General features: G+C 33.4%; 1 protein-coding gene across 15 annotated transcripts in view; it reads left to right on the top strand.

The window, feature by feature from the left end:
* Positions 1-20517, top strand: part of LOC118187454 (uncharacterized) — a 533306-nt gene that overhangs the window by 493914 nt on the left and 18875 nt on the right. For 13 of the 15 annotated variants that reach the window (XM_085808871.1, XM_085808867.1, XM_085808866.1 and 10 more), the window contains 4 exons: positions 3589-3829; positions 4343-4462; positions 9557-9633; positions 14303-14404. In XM_085808871.1, coding sequence (XP_085664997.1) covers positions 3589-3829; positions 4343-4462; positions 9557-9633; positions 14303-14404 — 540 coding nt within the window. The remainder of the gene's footprint in view (positions 1-3588; positions 3830-4342; positions 4463-9556; positions 9634-14302; positions 14405-20517) is intronic. The other 2 variants (XM_085808870.1, XM_085808872.1) reach the window with 1 other exon arrangement.

Genomic DNA, 20517 nt, shown 5'->3' with positions numbered 1-20517 from the left:
AACGGACAGAACTTTCTGGTAGACCGTAATAATACTTTATTTCTCCTTTCGGCTTTTTAATAACTAAACTCTTTATTATGGCTTTTTAATAACTAAACCTTATTATGCAAAAACCGAGGGCAGCATGCACTTGAACCGTTTCAAACTGGACTGAAACCTGACATGTTTTTCATGAAAATTATAGAGTAATATATGACAGCCAATCCTTGAAATAATTTAGCATCTTTTCTAAATATGTAAATCTTAAAGGGCATAAATTTATAAAAGTTAAAAAAAAAGCTTCGGACATTTACCGCGAATAGAATCGTTTTGATGTCTCGCTGTTTTGCAGTTTTCTTTGATGGTGCTACACTAATGTGCTAAACTTAAGCAACTTTCCAGATTTTGGTCATAATTCTTCAAAATATCAACTGGGAAGACTGGAAGAGATGAAACTAGAAAGATGAAATTCTCCATATGAACTGGGAGAGATGAAATTCATATTCCAGAGGCACAATGTAGTACTTAAACGATGAGGAAAATGTAGTAACAAAAACGAATGGGACACATACAGTACGGAACGAATAGAAAAATATTTCATTGACAGAATGGAGTCGGTATAAAAACCTGTCTGGCCAAGAGAGAGAATAGCGAACCCGAAGCTTGAGTAAAGGATATGGATCCCCTTACTGCAATGGTTACTTTCCATTGTCTTTCGAACCTCAACACCAGATTATCTAACAGTTCTTGAGATAAAAGTTCCCATTCTTCAAGGAACACACGTTTCAGTAGTCTGGTGTTCTCTGAAGGGTAAGATCGTGCAGCCTTGTGTCTCCTTAACGTTTCGCATCATGTTAAATGCGATTTAAATCAGGGGAGCATACTGATCAATCCATTCCCTTCGACCACAGAAACGTTACTCTGAAAAGTTTCCACTGATGACTATTTTTTATGCTCTTTTTTGATCAGCTAGGGTAGCTCATTTTTGTTTCACAAAGATTCTTGCTTTTAAGAGGTAGACCAGCGGTTCCCAAAACTTTTGATTCGCGTTCAAAAGGTTCCCAAACCTTTTGAAGCCCTTTTCAGAAACAGTTTCTCTAGAGGAGCCCTTTAGGCACATCCATAGTTTTATAAGTTAATGATGTTTAAGAATTGCATTACATGAGTAGATTAGATTAGGCTATTTGAATATGGCAAAGCACACAAATTCTATGTGCTTATTACAGGGGTGGAATGTCCATGAAATGAAATTATATTTAAAATTTTTTAGATTTAATATCTCAATTTATGCTCAATGTGATATTGTCAAAAGTTTCGCCATATATAAAGATGCACCCAAAATTTAGTAAAACATACCAATTTCTGTTAAAAGATATTTTACACCATTTCTTGCATCATCAAAGTCTTCACAATAAATTCAGTTTCTGAAAGTTAATTATTACATGCACCTCGGCTCAAACACTCATTCGCCCATTACTTGTGATTTCAGGTTTTTACAATTTAGTTTTATTATTATTAAAATATTATTTAATTTATTATTTATCTTTTGTGCACATGTAAACGGCTCGAGAAAACCATCTTACTTCAATATGCTGCAAGAGGGACTCATGGTGGCTTCCCATATTCTTCATATGTTAATATATAGTATCTGCTTCTAAGAGGTGTCGATTTTATACGGTTTATTATTTTTTCTATCACCTTTATTAATGAACTTGTTAAATAGTTAGAACAACTAGTTATATAACTAATTAATAGAACACTAGTTATACAACTAAACTTGCGGAAATGTTAAGAAATAACGATATTATTGCTATGCAGTTTTACTGTGAATCAGCTTCAAATCGAAAAGCCACCCGTATTTATTAATATGCTTAGTAGATTCCATGATTTAAGTTAATGAGCTAAGTTTCGAAACGCTTAGTAGATTCCATGATTCTCGAAGGTTCAATAATGACGGATAATCTTCTTGAGTGTGCAATTCCGAGTAATGGCCAAGCATTGTCTGCTAGAGGAGACACGAAATTGGTGAATTTTCGCTTTCAAAATATAATTTCTAAATGTCTGTTTTTAATTAAAATTTTTGTTTCATTCTTCAATTTCATTCGGAATTTATTTATTTTATTTTGTTAGAGCGGCCGAGGAGTTTTTGGGAAGTGCATACGGAGCCCTTAGATTTTCGTGGAATAGCAGATTGGGAACCGCTGGTGTACATAACATGCCGAACTTTCCGCAGAGAATTAGTAGACTTGTAAAGTATTTTCTCACTCCTTACCACGTGCATTCGTGGTTTAATTAGAAAGCACGTCCAGCTGGCAATTAGAAGATCTGGAGTTATAATCCCGGCGAGGCCATCGCGATATTTCTCTCTTTACTTGCTCTAAAAATTCTAATGGTCTCTACAGACTAGAATTCAGAAAAGAATTCTTTGCGTTGATTCCGAAAAGTTCCTATCAGATACCGAGTTTTTGATGCTTTCATTGTCCAATGTTTTTGATTAGAAAGAAAAGTGTGACTTTTTTGGAGTGAGTATGTAATTCAGGAGCGGATGAGGATATTAAGAATTTGGGAAATTTCTAGAGACGACGTAGGTAACAGGTACGCTTTGTCATCTTATCGATGGTTTAAAAGCGGTTGAAACATAAATCATAATTGAGGGATTCATGCAACAAAAAGCAATAAACTTGTTGAAAGAAAATAATTTAACGACGTTCCAAAATAATCTAAAGATAAACTAAGTGTAATCGTGTTAAACTTATCGACTTAACCTTACCCTCCTTAGCTCGTTTCAAATTAATATTTGTGGATCTAATTCTTTACTTCAAGCTGGGGTCTATCCTATTCCACTACCCCGATAATTTCATAACGATACCAACAACTTTACACATATCGGCAATTATTCTCTTAGATAAAGATCTTTACATAGTTATTCTGGCTTCATATTCTAAATTGACCTCACAAGAGTGCCGGCAGCTTTACGCAGGTCGGCGATTATTCGCGTATACAAAGATCTTTACATGGGCGTCCCGGCATGTTGATGAAGATTCCATTCTTCAAGGGTGTAAGTCAAAATCCTCAAGAGTGCCGACACTTTTGCAGCCAACTCAAAAAGGTGTCGGCACATTTATTCGAATTGGTCGCGTCAGTCAGACGAGCCCCATTCGCCTCTGATTTGACACTTCATATTTGATGTAACGCTTCATATCTATTCGATTACTTTCCATTTTCGAAAGTCAAATCTAATATTAAACTACAAAATTTTATTAATGTTTCAAGTGCTGATGGAAATATATCAATGGAATGAAAGATGATTTTAATAGTTAAGTTTTTTGAAAGCAATCAAAAGCTCTATTAACATACCAACTGATGTAAAACTGTAAAAGGAATGAATTATAGAGAAGGTTAAATAGTAATGCTGTTTTATTTAGATACCAGCTTGATATAAATTCATTTCTAAAAGGCCTGGAAATTAACCCTTTTTTTTTTTTTTTTTTTGTTGTTGTTGTTGTTGTTGTTGTTTGTTATGTTATGAAACTTCCCATACATTTAAAATCACAGCTTGGCTCACTGAAGTGTAAAGTCTAATTCTAAATATCAACTACATTTTTTAAGGTCAATACAAACACGAAGAGCAACAATAACTGTAAACTTCCTTCTTCAAAGTCCTCGCAGCAGTCTTCTCCGTTAAATCTTCTTCCACCCTGCAATCTACAAATGTCCACCATATCTTCATCTATGTTAAACATTCCATCGAGACTTCTCCCTACGTTAAGCCAACCCATGATCCCCCCGCCCTCCACAGGACCTATGAGAAGAAGACTTAGTGATAAAGGATATCACCATCCTATGTCTGGTAAGTTCAATTTGAATTTCAATGGCATTGCCATTTCTGGGCAATACGCATAAAAGTCTCATTATTGTAAACATTAAAGAAATGGGTAATTTAAGGAGAAATTATTATTTTAACAAAGTGCTTTATTATGTCTACGTGTATTTAAATTGCCAATGTTTAACGTTTCTTAGAATTTTGTGTCCTTTTAGGTAGAAAAATATTAGGTTTCGTTAGCCTAAGTTTCTATAGTGTTTTTTTTTTTTTTTTTTTTTTTAAATACAAATGAAAATTTAAATATGGCATTTTTACACGAGTTTTCAAAATTACGATAACCATATATTAAATAAAATTATTTTAATGTTACTTTATTTAAAGTTTACTTTTTCCTTTTAATGGTCTTTGAAAACTGCAAATACAATGCAAAAATAATGTAATTACAATAGGAAATATGTACTTAAATATTCTTCGAAAATATATCCATTCTGAAATAATATTCAGCATGCCAGTTATATTATTTATGAATACAATTTCTAGGTCATTCGCAAATAGTTTCAGGACATTTTGAATTTGTTTCAGCGTTGGATCAACACGGGTATCCCGATGTCCCTCTTCGGCGAAGAGCGGCAGAAAGGGTCAATTTGGACATAACGGAAGGTGAGTCGATCTTAAAATTTTAAAAGAATTAAAATATCTTTGAAGTGATGAAAGAACTCATTCAGTAGGAATTACATTGCATTAGACAACACATTTTAATTGCTATCTGCGGGCCAAATGGTATTTTTCGTTTCCGTTGTGTTAGTTAAGTTTAAACATTAGATGATTATTTCATCAAACATTTGCTTTTGCGGCCAGGATAACGCTGTTTCAAACACAAATCTTAATCTTACAAAAATATGCAGCATTCAGAATTATTTTCCAACAGTGGATTGAGAGGTTTTATAAAAAATGATCCATGTTATCCTCAAACGTAATCTTTCATCATATTCCGTGTCCTAGCAGAGTCTCTCACCTTGTTATCCTGCTATACGCCATTCACCTGTTTTCTTTGAATTTATAAGAGTATGTGTCAAGAATGTACTTTCAGATGACCATTTTGTAAACGATGCAGTAGTTTTCGATAAGCTTTCCCACAACTTCCATGTTATCTTTGGTCTTGTAATTACCCAAGAAACCATTGCCTCGGTAGTTAGTAAGTCAGTTTCTTTCAGAATTCCTTATACTTTACGATTTGAAATCTGACGAAAATTTCTAGGTTAATTCTTTGTGCAAGTAGTTAGCTCAGTGAATAAGACGCGAAGGTACTGAAACCAGCCAAATCGGTTTCTGAATCTTGAGCTAACTGCTTCCTAATTCACAGCGCAGGCTTCTACATTTTCTGGAGATCCAACAGGAGCCAGACTCTGAGAATGGCACTTTCTCATAAAAATTACTACATTTCGTTTCTCTTGCGATTTTTTTTAATGAACTAAGCTAGTGCTTTTTAAACTTTTTTCATTCATGACTTTTTTTTCTCATCGTGAATTTTTCGAGGCACCAGATATTAAATACAAAAATTAATATTTTCCTATAAATAATCAATTTTTTAGCTAAAGTCCTAGCAGAGTCTAGTATATATATATATATATAGATATAGATAATATAAAGTATATATATATATAGATAATATAAAGTATATATATATACATAAAATCACGTTTTAATGAGATGGATGAGCTTATTTTTGGCTGCATAACAAATTAAATTTTGGTGAAATATTTAATACTGCTGTACGTAAAGCATCTTCAACGTTTTTTAGCGTTAAATGAAATCTGGACTTAATAAGGGTTAAAATTGAAAAATTCGTTTCTCATCAGTATATGGTGCTGAACAGAAGAAGAATGTTTAATGCCGTTTGAGAAATTATGGGAAATTCAAATCTAGCTCCGATCACTGAAGCTTCAACTCATTTAGTGAAGGACTTTAGGGGAAAATTAAGCTTTGAGTTATTCGATAGTTAAACAGTTTATTGTCAGTGAAAAATGATTTTTGAACCCAAGATAATCTTTTGAAATCAAAATTTGATATAAAGTATCTGCAAAACTGTGTTTCTAAGGAATTTGTATGATCTAGAATAAATTTTGCAATTAAAGTTTTACCATTATGTTTTCAATTATAAAACTGCTATCAGTCGAATCATTTCAAATGAATCATTTTCCACCCTATTCTTCCAAATTTGATCTTTTTAATAAAACCTTAAATTTTGCCTTTCGAAACAAGTATATAGCTATTTTTTCTTCGATAAGATGAGATCGTTTAGTTTCTTAAAAATAGTTTAGATCCCGGCGAACAGCTGTTTGCACTGGCTTTTCATGTTTTTGCCCATATGTTGTGTGTATACTGACCAGTTCCCTTAGAAAGTCCTCTACGAAGGCATCCATTCTCTTAGGCAGATAGCCCTCGAGTTCTTTGCCGTAACCAAATAAACCAAGCCAAACCAATTTTGTTGCTATTTTTGTAAACTTTCAAGGGCCTGTCCGTGTATCAGGTAGTGTACAAAAGTTACATAATCATTACCAACAGCTTACAAATGATTTAAAACCGAAATTTTCACCTATCATTACTTTTGCTCCATCTGCGCGTACACAAAGGCAATTTTGCAATTTAAACCTTAATTTTAGAAAATTCATCAACTTTGCTGTATACGTCTTCCGATCTTATATGCTCTTCTCAACGATTAGAAAATAACAATTCTTCATCGAAATATTCTTTATAAATGCATCCGACATACTCGTATACTTACAACTGATACTTTTTTAACGTCAGCTGTTTCGTCCAACTAAATCGCAATTTTGTTGTTCGAATCGGTCTTAGTTAATTTCAGAAATTCTATTGGAGACAGTATCATTTTGAAAAAGAAATTTTCCGAATTTCATCGCCTTTCATAAAGTTTTTATACCATTTTAGTAGCAGAAAGTAATATACGATCTTCTCCAGTGGTGTATGTTTATTATTATTATTATTATTATTATTATTAGAAATGAGACCTAAAACTTTGCTTGGCGTGAATAAATATTTTTCGCTAACAGTCATAAATTTTCTCATTTTTTTTAAATTATTTTTTTTAAATTTTATATGAAGATTTTAACAGTCGTTCGAAATATTCTTTTAGTTTCAAGATCCATTTTTAACTTTGATAATTTCTTACGCTTAATATCCAAAACATTATTGCAAATTAAGCAAAGAGGTTGTTCATTACCATCATAGTTGCTGAAAATAAAGCCACATTGGAGAAATGCCGCATTTCAGATGCCTCTTCCTGATTATAGATCCCGCTTGAAGCGATTTTGTAGCATTGTCATCTGATTCATTACCTCTGTTATTCAAGTTCAATTATTTATCCACGGGTAAAATACTTTTATCATAAAATACGAAAAACATAACATCTGTCGTAATAATTAGTCAAATAAACACCCACCTTAGTCAAGTAAAGCAGTCGAAACAATTCTGTACTGTTACACACCTTTTGCGATGAAATAAAAACAACTGGTTTGGTTTATTTAATTATTACAAAAAAGGGAGGACTGCCTCAGGGGAGGGATGCCTTCGTGGAAAACTTTCTAAGGTAAATTGACTCGCATCCATATTACACATGGAGAAAATCATTTAAACGTCCATGCAGCAACCCCGTTCGCCTGGAATCAAACTCAAGTTGAACTGCCAATATTCAGCGACTTTACCGCTCGGCCCAGAAACAACTGACTGCACTGGTAAATTGTTGTCACAACACTTGTCGCTGCGGCGCCAACCTTAAATTCGGCGCAAATGCGTGGCTCACGGATGTTAAGTTTGTGCGTTTGATGCATATTTTGATTCCGGAATAACTTATATGCTAAAATTGGAATGCAATACTCTTATTATGATGCTCTTATGTGTATTTTTCAATATATAAATATAATTCACAGCTCAGCTTGGACAATATTACGATTTATAATTGCACTATACAAAAAATGCAATACGTTAAATTAAATATAATGAAGGGAATGCGACTAATGTTTCTTTAAATTCGTGTATCTGATTTACAGGGGCCCTCCAGCGGCCGAGCGGTAAAGTTGCTGAACACTGGTAGTTCGGCCCGAGGTTCGAACCCCGCGAACGGGCTGGCTGCATCGGTACTTTCGTGGTTTTCTCCATGTGTAACGTGTATACGAGCCAGTTTTCCTTAGAAAGTCCTCCACGAAGGCATCCCTTCCCTTAGGCAGAGAGCCCTAGTGTGCTTTGCCATATTTAAATACACCACCACACCATCATCTGAATTACATATTTACGACTGGAACATTTCGATTTGTGACTCCATTGGGGGTCTCGACTCATAGTTTAAGAAACGCCGAATTAAACTAATGGTATGCTTATTTAATAAACATGTACAGTAAATCATGTCATGATGGAGGGATCACGCCTTCCTGCGTTGCTATGGCAACGAGATATTGAAAACAAGGAAATTTATCATTTTTGCTCCATTGATCACATAAGCAAAATTTGAAACTGGCAATGATTTTTTCTTCCATTTTATAGATAAGGTTTGGAAAAATCAGATGTAATAATTAAATGCATTGTTACCCAGTATTATGTGTATAAGGTAATTTTTCGTTGAATATTTCACTGATATTAAAAGATTAAGTTTTAAATGTTTGACTTTGTGAAGCAGTAATGGTGTCCCTTCAAAAGTCAGAAGCCATTATAAAATAAGAAGACTAAAGTGACAGCCACCAAATTCATATAACGAGAGAGGTTATTCTTTATCACTTCTCATCACTAGAAAACCATTTTACGTTTTCTTGGGAAATTTTCAAACCTATCTACAATCAGCCAGTTGAATAATCTCTTGCAGAAGCAAAAAATTAACTTATGAACTTTTCATTTCAATTTTGCGTCATGTGATTAAAAAAAACCTATTAAGATAATTTTTATTTCTAAACTTTTTGTACCTGTAGAAAATAATGTATACATCTTGAAAGCACAAAAATGAACTTTAAATGAAGTTCCATTCTTCAGGATGTTGAGGAAAATCAATTAGTTGGATGACATCAAAACTGAAAAGAAACACGCCAAAACGGTACATAAAATTAGCAAAGCAAGAACCTTGCCTTTGGCGTAGATTTATTCAGTAACTCAATGAATTTTGAAGGCAAACAGGTATAGATCCCTCTTCATCAGAAGCGAAGAAATTTGCTTATGGACTTTCGCAGTGCTTCAGAATCAATATGATATACATTGTGCACATGACTTATCACCATTTGATTATAAATTAATTTCAATGGTCAGTCTTTTCTCTAAATTTGTGAAAGTATGTATCCACAACAAGGGTTTTCCAAAGTCCGTGCGAATTAAAAGTTGCGACACACAGATGGTGCAAAAAGGACTACCGCTGGCATATATTCTATTGCACTCAGTGTTGCATTACACGGAGAAAAAAAACACGATTTCATTAATCTCATGTGCATGCATGAAAATTTTCTGTATTACGTTTATATTTTGAAAGTCTAACTAACTTTCTTACAGGAGGAGAAAATCTGCGGTTTCACTAATGTAATAGCCAATTATAATAACCCATGTGTATACATAAAAGTTTTATGCACTTTCATTATTTTTGAAAATTTGAATAATTTGCTTTCATAAGCGGAAAAGAATTCAATTTCATTAATGTAATCAACTGTAATTATCTATGCCCAACTTTCATATTTTTGAAAGTCTGAATAATTTTCTTTGCAGAAATAACAAGGAATCGAGAGTTTTACAAGAATGCAGATGTCCGTCCTCCATTCACTTATGCCTCTCTTATAAGACAGGTAAGATTGAAATTTGAAAGCTGTTAACATTTTCTTCACTACTAACTGTCAAAATCCCTTTAACTAGAATTAAAGTGAGCGAAGTGAAAAGATTTGTTATAAAAATTAAATAAGTATACAAAGATTGCTCCTAAACGAAGCTTTGACGCTGAACTCAAAATTTACAATGATTTCGGAAAGTTCTGCTGCAAGAAGTCATGGTCTCTCATTTCCAAAATAAAGAGGCTATGTGCAGTTTTTATTATGGAAAAAAATTGCCCAGAATTTAGAAAAAAGTAATTTGAGAATAGATTGAGTTACATCAGAGACATTCTGGAAATCTAGAATTGTCTCTAGTGCAGCAGTTTTCAGCCTTTTATTGATAGTAGCCTCCGTATCACTTATATATATATATGTATCGTTAGAGAAAAAGGCGTTATAAAACTAGATATTTTTATTTAGTAAGATAAAAAATATTAAAATATCAGTTTTTAAATATTAAAAAATTTGCATGTATGTTCCTTGTTCTGTGGAAAATTGGAAGCACCTAAAGCCACCAAGTTTAGAAAACACATAGTTCTCGGCTCATCTCGAAGCCTGAATTTTGAATTCCAGTTTTGTTTATTGTTTATTTTACATTTCGTGTAAATTTAAGAAATTTTTTATTAACAAACTTAGCGATTTAAAAGGAATGTGTTCCCACAGGACAAAGCATAAGCTATTTATTTTTCAGATTTAATCAGAAAACTCAACGATTTAAAAGAATGTGTTGCCTCTCAGCAAAGCGTAAGATATTTGTTTTCAAAATTTTCTTACTCTACGATTTCAAAGAAAAGTATTGCCACTACCAAAAATAAAATCTTTTTCTTTATCTTCCACGCTCCAGTTCTATTGTCAATTTAACAAAGCGTAAAGTATTTTATTTTTCTTTGAAATTTAATTTGTTACTGATGAACAATTTAAGCTATTTAAAAGAAATAAACTAAATTCACCATCCTGTTTATTATTGTTACGAATTTTGTACATAAGTAAATAATTTTAGTGAAATTATATGTGATATTGTAATTTTTTTTGGTATAATGTAACATGAAAATCTAAAAAACGAAGCTTTGCCGGTATACAGGACCAAGTCTATTTAACATTGAATAAATGACTATCTCGCTGAATTGGCGAGATATCGCCAAGTTGGCAATGGTTTCGGCAACTAATTTCTGTCGCTAAATTTGGGAAGAAATCTTCAAAAGTCGCCAAACTTGGCAACCATTTGGCGAAATTATGGTCCATCTCTGCATAACTGTAATAGGTATTGCTACCGAATAACTGTAATTGATGCTACATGTAGCGTAAGCGTATCTGGCCCTCAAAAGCCTTCCAGTAATTTCGAGAAGTGCAAAGTGCTAAAAATCTCTCGGCGGCCGAGAGAATACATATAAAACCGAGGAAAGCATCAATTTCTCAATTGTTGTTTAGTTCAGCGTGAGTTTGGAGCAGTGAGACATCTCCTTGCGAGCTTCACTCTTTAGGTGCGTTTTACATTGTGTTGTGTTTAACGTTTTTAGCAGTTTGAAGTATAACTACTGCTTGCACTTTTTGATACTATGAAGAGTTGTACAAGTATTTTTGTGGAAAGTTACAGAAATGTAAAGTGTTCTTTTTGGTAAAATAAATTTTATCAAGCTGTCATCAATTCTGTGTGCCTTCTATCTATTACGAAACCGTACGCACGCAGAATTATTAATTACTAGCTAGGCCCATGAAATTACATTGGCTGGACTCATTAAAATCATTATGTACTTTTTCCTTTTTGTAAAATATAGAAGAAGTTAAATTTAACTTACGCGAGAAATGATTGTTAAAAATTCAGTAATGTCATGTAAGACAGTAATAATTCAGCTATTTAAACCATATTAGTAGTCTTTATGAAAAAGCTTAATAAGATATTTGATGTGATTTCGCAAACTGTCATAGTTCTGAAAACTAGTAGAGATTTTCTAATATATTTCTCTGAATGATTTTAAGCTATCTCATACTTTTGAAATATAAATATAATCTGATTTTTTAATACTTTCTCATAGCAAACATATTTAGTTCCTTCCAGATTCCTCAGATCAGAAACTGCTGCTGGTAACGAAAGATTAATAAGATAAAAACTTAAGCACGAAGACTAGAATAGAAACCTGAAAGAAAAAAAAACTGATTGTTCAAACAACGTGATAAAACTTAAAAAATTCAAAGAAATCGAAGGCGATAAATTTTATTTAACCTAAAATTCAACAAGAATAAGACAACCGAAACTTTCATTTGTAGAGTCATTAGGATTTTTTTAGAGGCAGAAAAGATGAAAAATAGCAAACTTGGCCGGGAATCGAACCATGGACCTCTGGAATACCGGCCCAGCGTGCTACCGTTACACCACGAAGGCACGCTAGGGAAGTGGGAGAAATACCTTATATACTCCCCTTTTTAAAGGGTGACTAGGGTTTTAGGGGACCTATTCGCCAAATCCTGGGTGCGGAGAATCATCATTCACAACTCTTTTAGTTCGGGCGCCACTTGTAGAGTCATTAGGTTAATTGGAAGGAGAAAAGAGGAAAAATATGCAACGCCTTCGCCGGGAATCGAACCACGGACCTCTGGAATACCGGCCCAGCGTGCTACCGTTACACCACGAAGGCACGCTAGGGAAGTGGGAGAAATACCTTATACATTTACCTACCGGTATCAAAGAGATCACTGTTTGACAAGATTAGGAGATGGTGTAACGAAAGTAAAATCATGACCAAATGAATGGAACCCGAAAATAATAAATGTGAAATTATGATATGATATTTATATAGATTTACTTAAATTTCTGCAAAAGGTGCATATTTGAATCAAGTGGTTTCCAATATTGAAAAATTATCAGACAAGCCAACAAGATCATCTGCAGAAGAATACATTAACACCGTGAAATGAAGGGCATTCTGTGTTTCGTGGGTAAAATACATGTATCTTGAAATTATTAGGTTGCATTATTCGCATGGTTTGAAGAATATCTTTTAATATAATAGATCATTGTCGAAAGGATCGACAGCCATCATTCCGCCATATATCCATATTTTCAACTTCTAGCATATTTGTAAACAGTTGCACGCCTATTTGGAAAGGTATTATCATTTGTAGGTAAGAATTTCTTACTTTCAAAACGTTTCCAGCAGCATTTGTAATGATCTGATCAGTTTGAGCAGCTTTAAGTTCCCTATTATCCAAGCTACAGAATCTGACAAATCGTTTTCATGAAAACATGTGTGAATATTCCGAAGAAATAATCATTTCATGTGCAGCAAAATTTCTGAGCGTTTAAATTTAAAAGGAATTTCTACCATTACATTTCTCTCTCTTGATTATGATTTATTTTTTCTTCCTTAAGTGGAGTCAACAATCACATGCTGTACATAGGAAATACATTAAATGAATTGTCCTTTCACAGACTATCTTCGAAGATAATAAAATGGTCACTTCTGTAGGAATGTTCATAAAACCTAATATCATTTCCTATTAGAAATTGATAATAAGAGTAGTAGTTATTTCCGATGAAATGGTAACTCTGGCTAGAACTTCTAACCGATCGTCTATCTATAGTAATCTATTTTTCTTCTTTCAGTTGTTGCAGTAATAAAAGGGATTATTTTCAGGTCTAATGAAAGAGCCACTCATTCGTAAATACTAAGCACACCAGTTTCAAAACATCTTAAGTTTAAAAACTTGCTTCCTATGAGGAATGGATCACCGATCTCATAAGTTAAAGATGTCGGCGTTTCATTCAAATTAAAAAAAAAAAAAAAAAAAGGCACTCGATGCTTTTTATTTCGAATCGACTTAAAACGGATGAATAATTTATAAAAGTCGACCGGAATGTGCAAGAACGAAGATTAAAAAACTCTCTTTCATGGAAACAAGAAACACAAGAAAGATAGAATGGAGCATTTATGCTCAAACATTTTGTGGAGAAAATAAGTAAGTGTAGCTAAGAAGTGTAACTGAATCAGTAGAATTAATAAATAAGTAGCTTATAAAGAAGCATTGAAAATGTCTGAAATGCTCGAAATAGTAAGCTTCCATTTTATATTGTTATATAACAATTATTATTCCATTTTATATTGTATGGAAATTATGGTACGTAAATGTTTAAAATGCGAAAAGTAAGACCAATAACTCTTCTATTCGTCGTTTTTTCAAGCCTTCTCGTGGGTTAGCGTAACAAAAATAGTTTATCATCATATCAGTCCTCAAATATTCTCCTTTTTCACTGTTATAAGTATTAATTGCATTGGTATATTATGCAATTTATTCACAAAATATCTACAGCAAGTAAAATTTGCTATAATGTTATAGGTGTGTATGTTATGTCAAGTATTATCATTCATGGAAGTATTTTGGCAAGACATTGACTAGTATCTTTTATACATAAAACTTTAGTTGTAATGATAGTTGTATTGTTGTTATATGTATACTTTAGCTATTTTTACATATTTGGTCACATTGTTTGGTAAAAAGAAATTATAATCTCTTTCATTGCGTGTTTTTAAATGTAATTCGAGTTATCCCGTGTTACGCATCAAAGGTCCTTTACTTCTACTCCGCTACGTTTTTCTTTAGCTTAAGATTCTTATTATTCTAACTCGTACTATAAGTTTCTTCGCATTTGTAGGCAATTATCGAATCTCCTGAAAGGCAGCTAACATTAAACGAAATATATAATTGGTTCCAGAATACGTTTTGCTACTTTAGAAGGAATGCGGCAACGTGGAAGGTAAGAGGTGTTTTCAAACATTTCCTATAATTTTAGTGAATTTTTGTTTGACTTTTTCCTATCTTTTTGTTAATAAATTTCAGAACTAAAAAAAAATTAAATTGCAAGGGTAAATTGTACAAATAGGCAAAAAATTGTATTTTATAGACAAACTAAAAACTTAATATTTTTATGTAAGTAAAATACAAAACTATGTACTTCCTCGAGTATTTAATCGTGTTACATTAATATACTTCAAAATTTCCTGTTGATAATTTCTAAATGTCATACTTCCTATGCAACATGTACTTCGAAAAGGAACGTTAAAAATTATTGCATTAAAAAAAATTTATTAAAGAATATTTTATCATGACAAGAACTACAACGTTTTTCAAAATCCTAACATCCTTTACTGATGCCAAATACATTAATACAGTCTTTTACCGTCAAGAAAAACAGTAATGTGCATAAGTATTAAGACTCATAATTAGTCTTTTATAAACAAATACCGTCATTTTCTATGGTCTGAAAATCAAGTTTATCGAGCCAATACGTTATTGTACTGGGCATAATAAATTCGCAGAACCTGCATATTGTGCAGTAACGACTGAGTGGGTATTTTAAAATACGTTTCTCATTTAGCATTTCTTTATCCTGATGATATACTAATAATTGTCTTAAAAGCATATGAAAGATATATACAGAAATACGTTTTACATGTCTGTATTTTGTTTTTCTTTTTCCAAAGTCCTGTAAGGTACAGCGATTTTCATAAAATATTAACAGTCCTCAGATGACAAGATTATCAGCAAAACGACTTCTGTGGAAGGTTATTTGGAGCATTTATTCAAAATTTATGTTAAACTGTACGGATTTAAATAATTATGCTCTGTGTGCTGTTTGGTGCATCGGTTCCATTGTTCAAAGACTCTGAATTGAGTTCGAATTCCAATATTTCGAAGGTCCCGAGTTGAATCCATGTTCAAACAATACGAAGGTAACGAATTCTTAGCAAAATTAGGGTGTAATTTTTTTTAATCTCCTTAAAACGTAAATGCTACTGCCACGAATTGATATACAAAACTGAGGATTAAAACACAGTTTATGAAAATGTGCAAGAACTGAAGATTAAAACACAGTTTATGAAAATGTTCAATTATCGGAAGAATTAACTATAGAGAGAAATTAATAATAGAAAGAATGACCTGACTTCAGAAAATTGTTACATTGCTAAATGCATACATTCCATTCACTTAAATGAGAAAATATTAGTAAACTGTATAACTGCTCCGAATTTGCAAAATGCGGGTACATTTTTTAAAAGATTTAAACATTTCTTTCAGTATTTACCCTATTAGTTTGTAATTTATCAGAAATCTCAGCTTACATGCCTAAAACTCCGAAAAGTATAGCCATCCGAAAACTTCAAGCTGTAGATATTAAAAATTTTCTTAAGCTTAACTGCTTGAGGAAATCCATCTTTCTCTTCTTCAAAGAACTGCTTGATGTGAAAGTTTCAGTTTTTCTTTCTGCAAATTATGCTATAATAGCTCCGTATGGAAAATACACTAGAATTTGAAGCTTTGAGTCTAAGAAGTAAGTCTAAGAACTCTTCATTATTCTCTCATAATATGAAGATATGTTACAGAGAAAACTATCATCATCGTGAGGTCTCTGAAGTTCGCAGCTGTATGCTCATCCCATATCACATTTGCAGTAAAACTTCTGCAAAAGCTCTGAAAGCTATATGGTAGTAGTTCCTGTCCTTTGGTAGTAATCGCAAGCAATTTAAATCAGTCTTTGTTGCATTTATTTGCTCATACACAGAATATTATTATCGAGCTTCGTCGTTTTACTGCTATGCTTCAAAGAGTTCAGACGTTACAGAAAATCATTTGCCTAAAATAAAACTACTACAACCTACAACCTTGTAATTGTAACCTACAACCTCGCTGAAAAACTTTTGCAACGAAAAACAAGTATTTAATTTTTTGATAAATAAATATGCTTCACATTTTTTGGTAGTATGCCTTGTCTGTGCTCTTTGCGATTCCCTTCTTTACAAATTTCAGAGTGGAAGCTTAATATTAATTCTTTGAGTAGAGAAGTTTCATTCACAGGCTGTTTTATGTAGGTGTCTAAATTCGTGCAAAGAAACACCGTTTTATCGAGCAAAGATTTATTATCGCATTCATGTTTCAGAGCACATGTGATTTCAGGTCAAAGCTATATTTATAACAATGTATCTAGCATAAGTAAAGGTTGTTCGGCTACAGTGATAGAAACAACCTTTGAATTTTCGTATGGTTATTTTACGGTAGGATGCCATCAAATGATCATTCAAATGATTAAATTTAAACGTCAGCCTCGGTGTACGATTAATCCTATCAAATAAAAATTAGAAATATAAAGCCACTCTACGAATACGTTGATATATGTGAACCATTATTCAATATAATGATTGCTCAAAAACGAAAGAATGTTAGAACTTCCACTAATACAACTCGCGCATTATTTCCGATTCAGCGCAACTGTGTAATTAGATTTCTTCAGCGATAGAGATAATTTATATTATTCAAACTTAGTAAGGAGTCACCTGGTTACATATCTATTATTATTTAGTATTCTTGTTTGTTTTTAGTGTCTGTATATTTTGTTTTCATTATTTTATATGTCTTGAAAGTATATTACTGAAATATGTATGAATCCTTTTAGTTGTAACTAAATTTTTATGTCGGCTGATGTCCAAATATTAAGTAATTTAGTGCCATTTAAATGCTGTATTTTCAAATACACAAACTGCTGAGCTGTAAAAGGGATCGCCCTCTGCAAACCTAGCAGCTTCAGTGAACAGAAGCTGAAATAAATTTTAAAAAATTTGATGATAAAAAGATGTTACATAGTTTAAAAGTTAATATTTTTACAGGTCTTCTTTTTACAATACCAGGCAATTAAAAATAATTCAATTTGCGACAAACTTTTTATCACAAAATAACTGGAATTTACTTGAAATCCACCAATAGTAAATATTTTTAGAACATAATAATTTACCAACCGAAATTCGTAAGAACTATAATGGGTTAAAAATCTGAAATCGTCTTAAGTCTCTCAACTACATTCCAGAACAAAAATATTTATTCTGATCAAAACCTAAAAGGAGTTTTTTTAAAAAAGAGGATCTGAAGGAAATTATAATACATTAATTGGTACCTACTGCGAAACGGATTCACTAGGCTACTGCGAAACGGATTCACTTTACTGAGTGAATATGCTTCGATATCAGAAAAAGGAGCTCATTTAAGTTCACGAATAGCTGTTGTTGGTGGAAGCGTACCAGGAAAGTTCGTTTCTCATATTTAGGAGAGACAAGAATAATTATCCTCTCATCTTAAAAATGCGTTTAATTTTTATACACTAATGTTTGTGAAAATGCAATACCATGAAGGAATTGTCGGAAATGAATATAATTGATTCCATATATTATTGATAGTGGTGCAGATAAACTATCAGATTGACCAGAAAAGAAATGAACGTCGGAAATCATTACTTTGTGTGTCTGCCAAGCTGAGCGATAAGAGCCTGTACACGTCGTGGCGTTGAATCATACAGGTTCTGAATGTAATCCTGGAGAATGGCATTCCATATGGCTTTGACTGTGTGTGCCCCACCAGCTATACGAGAGAGTCGTCGACCAATGAAATCAAAGGCATGCCCAATAGGCGACATATCTTGGAAATAAGCAGGCCATGAAACAAGCTAAACCTGTTGTTCCCTTAAGAAGGCTTCTGCGGTTTGAGAAACATGTGTACGGGCATTATCCTGCTGAAATACAGATCCCGGAATGCGTCGAAGAATGGAGAGGACCCCTGGCTCCACAACTTTCCTTATGAAGCGATTACTATTGAGGTTGCCCGCAATCTGCCCTAGATGGGATCGACAATTATACCCCATACCTCCCTACACTATGATGCTAGACGTTTGGACAGTATGACGCTGGGTAACACACTGTGGGAGCAGATGTTCCCTTCTGTAACGTCTGATGCGTACTCTTCCATCACTGTACTCCAGAATGTAGCGAGGTTCATTGGAGAAAACAACTTGTTGCCACAGGGCATGCCGCGCACTGTGTTGCCGTGCCCGTTGAAATCGGAAATATCTGTGATTCAGTGACAGGGAATCCTGCGTAGAAGAAACACTGCACGCAATTCATGCTGCAGCAGACGGCGACGAACTGTGGAGCTAGACAACACAACACCTGTAGCCGTGCTCCAACGTTGTTCTAACACACGAGAGGACGTTGCACAATGCGTTAAGCCATGCGGATGAGGTGTCTGTCGTCTCGTGCCGTTGTGCTATTGCGTACCCTACTGCCTGCACTTCGCTTTATTTGTTTCTCCTCTGTCCATTTCTTCTAAACACGCATAATTGTTGTGGCATTACGGTGTGTGCGGGCTGCGATTGATCGATACGAAAGTCCACCCTCTCGCATACCGATGATGCGGCCTCTATCGAGCCCCGTTAGTTGCTGGTACGGCACTCTCCGCTGCTGTCGAGGCATATTGACCACTAATTAAACGCTAGTCGCTGACAGAGGACAATAAAGAGATTTCAACGCAAATTTACGGTCCTTTATGTATATGGAACAAGCGGCTGGTTCTCATTCCACGCATGCGCAACAGCTTTATAACTCTAATCATTTACATGTCTTACTTCACTTTACATTTCCTGTAAGTCTGGTTCAATTTGCTATTAATTCCTGCGTTGTGTTACAATTTTTACAAGCATTGGTGTATTTTTCCAACTTTTTGAAAAATTTTTATTCTAGAATTTTTTTATTCGTTCTTTGTAGGGAGGAGGTTTTAGGGAATATCAAAGCTATAGCTGAAAGAAATCAATTCATAGGGCTTTTGATTGAATCGATTTTTCCGAGCTGACGGCTCGTTCGATTCTTTTCACATTTTGGTTTAGGGAACATGAAAGTCAGTAATGCTCTGATTCGAACTTCGGACCTTCCCTTTGCTAGCGGGACGTGCTTTCCAATTACACGGCGAAAGTACGCAGTAAGGAAGGAGGAAATTCTTTATAAAATATATCTAAAAAAATTCATGACCTGACATGAGATATATTGTAACACCTGTCAAGGGTTCGATATATCTTAATTAGCTATCTTGCAAGTTACTTTAGGTATCACGTTGATTTCCATGAGTGAGTTCTCATCATGAGAATTAACAAACTTTTCAGACAGACACAAATAAAAGTTACCTTTATTCTTTTTTACCTTACTATTGTTCATTTAAGTATTTGGGTCAAATTTTATTTAAATTTTCATTTTCTTTTCCCACTGAAACAAATCTTTCCTTTCTAATGTTTTCCTTTTTTTTTTTTTTTTTTTTTTGTTGTTTTTTTTTTTTTTTTTTTTTTTTGTTTTTGTTTGTAGTGTTTGTAATAACACTATTTTCTGAAATATGGCCTAATCTCTTTCTTAAATTTAAGGTAACAGACATGTTTCAAAAGCCCTGATTCGGCTAAATGTAGCAGTGTTTTTATTCGTATTTTTGATACTCAGAAACTACTATTTTATTGTATTTGTTAGTATTTTGGCTATATCTTTGTTAGTATTTTGGCTATAACCGAAGATGTGATAGATTTTAGAATCTCTGGATAGGAATTAACGTCTACCGCTCCAACACGAAGTCTCAGAAGCCTGATTAATAAATATATTTGCCAGTTTTTATTCATTTTGGCTGAACTTTATTATTTAAAACAATACAAAATACATTTAAAGAATCTGATAATGTAATTTGGTTACATAACTTTGCGTTTGATTTTTTTTAAATCTAGTTTAATGTTGAGTTTACATGGTTATAATTTTCCTTAGTCTCTGCGGTTAACGTTAGCCATTTTTTAGGGGGGGAGCGGTATTTCTACCAAGCATGAAACATGTGAGAGGTAGTGCTGCTAAAATATCGGTACATTTCATCTCGTGTAAAGAAATTAGTACTTATGGATAAACCTCGATGAAAACACAGTCACACTGATTAATGTGGGTAATATCGGGAATGACGTACACGATTAATCCAAAATCCCACATAATCGGAAGGCAAGAACGCAAAAAAAGTGAATATACCATATTA

This window comes from Stegodyphus dumicola, chromosome X2 (assembly GCF_044657685.1).
Source record: "Stegodyphus dumicola isolate Sdum_Otavi_A_Nest chromosome X2, ASM4465768v1".
NCBI classification, from domain to species: Eukaryota; Metazoa; Arthropoda; class Arachnida; order Araneae; family Eresidae; genus Stegodyphus; species Stegodyphus dumicola.
This window is presented reverse-complemented; position numbering and strand designations above follow the sequence as displayed.